The sequence below is a fragment of the Phaethon aethereus genome (assembly GCF_964289735.1).
Source record: "Phaethon aethereus genome assembly, chromosome: 17".
NCBI classification, from domain to species: Eukaryota; Metazoa; Chordata; class Aves; order Phaethontiformes; family Phaethontidae; genus Phaethon; species Phaethon aethereus.
In genome coordinates, this window is record NC_138593.1 from 14,805,395 (window position 1) to 14,812,760 (window position 7,366).

Here is a 7,366-nt window from a genome sequence, read left to right on the forward strand (position 1 = left end):
GCGGCTGCTCTGTTCGTTCAAAACCATGAAGTTCAAGCCATCCCCTTCTCAGATGGCTGGCCAGCTCAAGGCTCATTAACCAGAACAACTTAGGAGCTTTTGTGATGCCCTTATGTCAATGAGGGTTTTTTCTCAACAAAGGAAGAGTTTTAAGGGAGCTTTTAAACTGTTTTTGCTTTTACTTGGAAGTGTTTAAAGTGGTAAAAGCAGAGGCTTAAGTTTGAGGTGTGATTCAAATACAGTACGCTAATTTCTGTAGCGATTAAGTGATCTATCTGCTTGTGGTTGCAAAAGAAATTTTAAAATCAGAAATGAAGTAAGCGTAATTCCAAGTTCAAGATCTGAATAGCTAGCAAGTTTTCTATGTCTCTGTATGTCTTGGGTGGATTTTTAATCCACCTACCTGGTTTTTACCTAATTTCTTCTCTTTTGACTAATAATAAAAAGTCAAAAGAAATACAGTCACTGTCCTTATACTGTTGCTTGAATGTAACACTGATTCAGAGAACAAGCCCGAGCCCTGTTCTGTAGAGGCCTTTGGGCACAGAGCAGTTCTGTGGATTGCTGCAAAACTTGGTTTTCCAAAGGCCCAGTATTATTAGTTAAATAAAATAAACAGGGGAGAGCTACTTGGGGAAGCAGGCAGGCATGGGAGGAGGAAAAGTATGTGAAGGGGAAGGTGAGGAGACAGAATCCCTGAAACTGAGTTTGTACCTTCCTGTGGGTTTGAACACCGGGCAGAGCATTGGCCTGTAATTCCTGGGCTTGACATAACACTTGTAAAAATTTACTTTTTCCTACATGCACATTGTCCCGTGGTTTATATGCCTGCAAAATTGGAAAACAAAATTCATAAGAGGTTTCCAACTTTTGTTTATTTAATTAAATATTGTTTAGAAGTGGCAGAGGTGCTGGATAGTCCCAGGTACATTTGTTGTGACAAATACTCGGAGCCTTCTTGGCTACCGACATTGGAGATAACAGCACTAAGAGCTCCTTCTGGGCACCCATTTCAGCTGGGTGTTGTTCCAGTTGGGTGTGGCTTCTGTCACTGGCAAAAGCTTGGATTCCTTGGAGAAAGTTGGTGCTTTGGCTTGATTTATTATACTCCCATTTTTTAAGGGCCTTCACAAACTGCAGCGTAGGACTGGATGTGGGAGCGTGCTGTCCGCTAGAAAATTCACCATTTTAAGAATCTGATCTCTACCTTCTGTTTGTGCCTCAGCTTGGGAGTAACAGGCTTTCTTCTGGAACTCCAGAGGTGCCCATTCCTCAGGCACAAAAAGACATTAACTCAAGATTTCTTGCTATTTTTAATGTTTTTTTAAGGGCTGGTTGAGTTTTAAGTCCGTTAAAATACAACTCTACCTGGCTAGACTGTATTAAGGAAGTATTATTCCCCCAAAACCTATATATGGAATATATATGGCTCAAATTCTGAGTTTCCCATGTGTGATTTGTCTTGTATTTTCCAGAATTTTTGCTGACAAAAGGATATATGTATCACTAGTATTAGTTTTGAAAGTGAAACAACCTTGGAAAGGAAACGTGACCATGAAATTGGAGCCACAGAGAGCAGCTTTTTTGGTTAATCACCCAAAGTGTTGCCAGAACATTGTGCTAACAGCAGAAACCAGATTTTTCAATCCATTCTACCTCACATCATCCTGTCATCAGAAGGTCAAAAATTGACCTGTTGGGATGTTTTTTGCTTGTTTTTTTTTCTTCCCCAATTCACCACTGCACAAACTGCTTCAACATGTGGCATTTATAGTCCCCTTGAGAAAGATGCCCTTTTGCTGCCACGGGTGCACTGTAGGTAGGTGCCTGGTTATGACATCTGCCCTTCCAGTGCAGACACAGCCTGCCCTTTCTTAGCAGCAGGTACCCTTTTCACTCCTCACGGCTGCCCGGTTTTTGTTTGTATGGAAGTAGGAATATGGGAAAGTTCTGTTCAGCTGTGTTTGTTTGCCAACAGACTTCTATACCCGACTCGGAAAGCAATCTGGATCAGAACTGCTTGTCTCGCTGCAGCACAGAGATTTTCTCTGAAGCCAGCTGGGAACAGGTGGATAAACAGGACACAGAGGTACAGACTAAATCCCTGTAAATCACTCATTCTTCCAGTAGGATGGGGTATTAGTAATTCAAATTACCTTACAGCCTTTGGTCGTGCGCCACTTCTTGTGAACTATCTTCCTTGTATTTCACTTGTCTCTCATACTTTAGATATCAGTACCTGTGCCTATGAGCCCTCTGCTATGTATGAACTCTTTGAGAAGCCGTGGAAGGGATGGTTAGCTAAAGGAGCCTTAGGTGAACGCATGCTTGCTGAATATTCTTGGCCTGGATACTTTTAAAGCACAGAAAAAACCCAGGGAATTGGACGTTATGACTTAATTTCTCTTTGTCTGAGGGGAATTTAGTGTATCTGTTCTCAAGGGGAAGGTTTCTGTCATCTGTCTTCAACTGTTGCAAACACTCAATTTGTGCTCTTAAAATAGAACAAGCACTTTCCTTGTGGTGCTTTGCTTTGAATTTGTGAACGCAAATGAGATGGGTTTGTTTCTTATTAATTGCCCTCTCCTTGATAAATCTGGCTTTTGTTTCTCCCAGGTGACACGATGGCTTCCAGACCACCTTGCTGCACACTGCTACGGCTGTGATAGTACGTTCTGGCTTGCCAGCAGGAAGCACCACTGCAGGTAACCTCTGCGTCGACAGAGCACGGGAGGGAGGGAGGCAGGGAGGCATGGTCCCGGCTTGGTGTGCCCTCCCCTCTGAGGAAAGGGCTTTTGACCTGCAGTTCCCCTCTCAAGGACGGTTGTCAGACTTTTTAGAGTAGGACACTGCATGCTCCTGAAGGACCCCAGAGCTTTGGAAGAGCAGAACAGTTCTGCCTGTTCATTGCCAGTTCATGCAGAGTATATATTTAAAAAGCCAGATTTGGGATCTGCTCCACCCCAGCCTAAAGATCCTGCTTTTTTTTTTCTTCAAACTGGATTTGGGGGCAGCTGGCTGTTTAGCTTTTTAAGAGGGTGTAAATAATAAAAAATACTGGTTTGTTGTCTTTGCATTCGGCAATTCAATAGCGCAAATACATGAATAGCATCTTCCCACTGCTGGTTGAAAATTTGCTCCTTTCCTTCTCTAACCAATCTTCCCTTTTCACTAAATTGCCCTTGTAAGAGAATCTGAAAAGGACACCTATGTGAAATAAAAGTTTTCTGGTTTATTCTTTGCCAGACATATTGCCAGCAGAGGCTACAACAGATAATGCAGGTGGCAGGGGCTTAATGAAGAGCAGGTGGCAGAGGCCTTTGATTAGATCATGCTCTAGTTAAAGACAGAATCTCAGATTTCTGAGTTGTATTTCAAATAAATCCCTATTTCTGATTTCTGGACATGAGAAAACAATTACAAGAACCATCATTTAAACAAATGGCAGTTACTACATTTTGATGCTTCATTGTTTTTTGAAGTTGTAGAGAATTGTAAACATCTTTCTCGGTTTGGGTCCATTTTGCTCTGTTTGGTCATCTTGTAAAGAAAAACAAACCCAGGGAAGAATGAACAGAAATTGAATGGGTTTGCTTGGGTGTTTTTTTTTTACAGTTTCATGTCCACTGTGTTATGGAAATGTATTTAAGTACATCTTAGAGCTTCAGATGAAAAATATAATTGCTAAGCATACAGTTGTACACATCTGAAGTGGTTTATTGTAAGAGTTAAAATGGTCGTGTCCTCGGCCCTCCTAGTGAAGGGTACCTGTTCAGCCCTGTCACCCTGCCTCCCTCCTTCTCTAGGCTGACTGACGTTTGGCATCTACATTTCAGTTTCCTGGGCCTGGGCTCTGGAGAGCTCCTAGCGCACGGATACGCACAGGGCACCCCCAACACCACAAATAGTTAAAACTGACTCAGGCTTTCCAATGTGGTTGCAAATTTCCCTTTAGGGTCTTTGTTTCTTCATCTTTCAAAAGTCTAACCTGGGTTGACCACGCTGTCCACGTAAGCTCTGGTTGCTCATGGTAGAGACCAGTAAGCATTGGTATCCTAACCAACAGGAAAACCGGGTATTTTCATAGTATACATTTGGAAGAAACCCAGTGGCAGTCTGCTCAACATCTTACCCAAGATTGAAAACGAGTTGAAACCCATACACTGTAAGGCCTTGAGCAGGATAAAAATACCCAGCTTCCTTCGTTGCCACTGTTTGCTTCTTTTGCTCGTTCCCCTCTGAGCTCTTTTTCCCCTCCTTGCAGGGACGTTGAACGTGTTGATCAAATCTGGTGAGCATTTACAACAGCCTCTGTCTGTTGTCTGTCTGCATTTTCTTGGTAACTTCTCCAAACTAACTTGGTCTGTTCCCCCTCTTTTGTTTTTCACCTGCCTAGAAATCACTAGAAATGAGTTGTAGGTGGCTAGCACAATCTGATGGATGTTTAGATCTGTATAAACAGGTCTCCTTTTTCACAGAAAGGCATTTAGGACTTGGCTTTTGGTAGCTTAAACTGGGATGCGGATCACACTAACACCATCAGCAAGTGGTGTGTTTGAGTAACAGAGAATGCTTCACTTCTGAGAAGAGACTGTCCTTCAAGTTTAGCCATTACACATTTATTTTTGATGCTTTCCCTTTTTTGCCTTATTTTTGGGAGAGGTCCATGTGTTCTCAAACAATTCTAGTATCGCTGTGCAGTGTGGTGACAACAAAACTGCCGCTTCCTTTAGAAGGACTGAAAATGCTGTCGCAATAATAGGTAATGCAAAGCTGATGGAGGGTTAGTATCACCAAAAAAATGGATAAACCTCCATGATTTAGAGGTGTTGGTAGCATGATTTTAAGTCACCGTTCCTCAAAGGAGTGAGATGGCTTTTCCAGCATGTTTTTTAGTGTCTGTTTAATCTCTCAAGCGAAGCAGAGGACCACCAGCATAGCAAGAATGAGGTTTTTTTCTGAAGCTCAGGGGAGAACAGTTACAGAATACTGTTATCTATTGCAGAAGGATAAACCAGCAAAAAACCCCAAGCATATGTTAGGAAGCTGGTGAGCTACAACAAACAGATACTTGTTTTAATCCCTCTGGTTCCTTTTTGACCTCATCAGTCAGCAGCGAGCTTCTGCTGCATAATCGTTCTTTGAGCAGCAGAGATGTGGGTTGACGGAACTGCTTTCCTGCAGGGTGTTTCAGTAGAACACCTAACGGGACTGGTTTTACTCCTGTTTTTTTCTGATAATGATTTCTAACGGGGTTCTTAAGACGACTGCAAAACCCCAGCAAAAAGGCTAGCCATTGTGAGCCTCCTTGTGTTGGGGTTACTGCTTTGAGACTAGGAGCTGCTGTGCAGAGCTGAGAAAATGAGCCCATTGAAGTGAGAAATGGGATTTCTCTGCTGACTCTTTCCCCATCAGTGGCCTGCATCTGGGAATCTTGTCTCTTGGCAATGAAGGATTAATCAAAGCTGCTGGGTGTGGGCAAAATTATCTGTCAGTCTCTTGGCAGCAAGAAATCTTTTCTAGCACAAAACGATGATGGCACAAAATCCTGATGCCAAAGAGTTAACAAAAAGGGCGTCAGGCACGGAGGTACACTTGCAAAATCGAGCTCCCTGGAGTGCTGTTCTGAACTCCTTACAAGAATTGATGAGTTTGTCAGACAGGGCACTGCCAGTGCTCACCAGGCTAGCTCCAGCAGCAGCAGGGTGTGAGGGGGGCTGCAAGGAGAGAAGGTAATTATTCTCAAGATTTAAATATTACCCCTGCCTCCTGCGAGGTGCATGCGCCAGCGTGCCTCCACTAGCTGCCACCTGATGAGAATGCGTGTGAGACCGCTCACCCTGCCACAGCATTGCCATCGTTTCTGAGCATGAAATACTTGGCTGCCTGTCCCGTGGCTTTGCATGGTCCTTGTCGACTCGGTTTACTTTAGGCAGAAGTGTGGGACTGCTGGGAACACCACCAAAGGGACTGCGCTGTTGGGGCAATGGGAGGATTGCATCAACTGAAACTGGTTTTACTTTTTTCATCTGTCCTGTGCTTAAACTTTCCAGCAGTGCACTTGAAAAAAACAGAAGAAAATGTCTCTGTGCTGGTATGTACCAGCTGGTGCTTACCAGCACAGACTTTTAGAAGAGTAAAGGAGCAGAGACTCTACCTCCCCCCAGGACCGCAGTATCCAATTCTCTCTAAGACAAAGCTGGATCAGTGGTGTGAGCAGGGGCCAGAACGCCACATTTCCCACGTCCTTACTGAGGAAGGCCCCTCCATTGATCTGTTTTAGCCCCCCTCTTAGCTGTGTGCCCCCAAGGTAGCAGTGACGGCGATGAGCAGCACCATGCCCCAGCTCCTCTGCGGGGCAGGGGAGAGCTGCCCCTGTGTCACGGAGGGGGAAGTTCCCTCCAGACTGAGACGAGGCAGCGTTGTACGGAAGAGCTGCCACTGTAGAGACCTTTCATGAGCTGGAATTCTGTACTGCAGTTTGCTTTGTGCTCCTTTCTGGTGTCCATTCCCTAGAGCTCTGCTTCAGCCGTAGAAGTGAGTAGTGCAGGGTGCGGGCGTCGGAGGGAAGGTTGCCTTTGCACCCATCCTGGTACTTGGGGAGGAGCAACTGCGGTCTCCAGGGCAGACCCCATCACAACGCTGTGAATAGTATAATTTTAGAGCTCGGGTAACTTTGTCAAACTGCTTCTAATCTTTCCTTTTCCATTTCTCTTCTGTTCCTGGTGCAAGGAATTGTGGAAATGTGTTCTGCTCCAGTTGCTGTAACCAGAAGGTGCCCGTTCCCAGTCAGCAGCTCTTTGAACCCAGCAGAGTCTGCAAATCGTGCTACAGCAGCTTGCACCCCAGCAGCTCCAGCCTTGATCTCGAACTGGATAAGCCCATCACTGCCACGTCAAATTAAAATTCCAGCCTCGATGCAGCAGGGGAACAGCCGTGCCGACTCTTCCCCAACAGACACGCGGATTCTCGGTGGGCTGAGGCTGAGAGGATGCACTTTGGAGGTCGGGGCGTGGAACACACCGCTCGGCAGGACAGACCTCGAGGACGTACCGCTGGATTGTGGGATTCTCCTTTTCCAGCTATTCCCCCTTTCCTTTCTGTCCTATCTGTGTGTACGTGTCTACGCGCGTGCGTGTGTGTGTATATAATAATATATATATGTTTGTTTGCTGGAAGATTGTGGAAGTGGGAAGGGAGCTGGCGCCAGAACCAGACTTCCCTTTTGTATTTAACTGTTCCACTGCTGAACTGTTGCAGACAGACGATTTTGTGGAAGAAAGGAGAAGAGGGGAATCGGCCCAGCCAGTGTGCAAAGCGTGGATACCTGTAGCGTCAGTGCTAGTGCTTTCAATCACTCCTGTTA

General features: G+C 45.1%; 1 protein-coding gene across 1 annotated transcript in view; it reads left to right on the forward strand.

Moving 5' to 3' along the window:
- Positions 1-6,904, forward strand: part of MTMR3 (myotubularin related protein 3) — a gene marked incomplete at both ends in the record, with an annotated part of 80,445 nt that extends 73,541 nt beyond the window's left edge. Inside the window, 4 exon segments of the mRNA XM_082007759.1 lie at positions 1,979-2,089; positions 2,617-2,705; positions 4,265-4,291; positions 6,733-6,904. Of these exon segments, the coding sequence (XP_081863885.1) occupies positions 1,979-2,089; positions 2,617-2,705; positions 4,265-4,291; positions 6,733-6,904 (399 nt within the window).
- Positions 6,905-7,366: the final 462 nt, after the last annotated feature.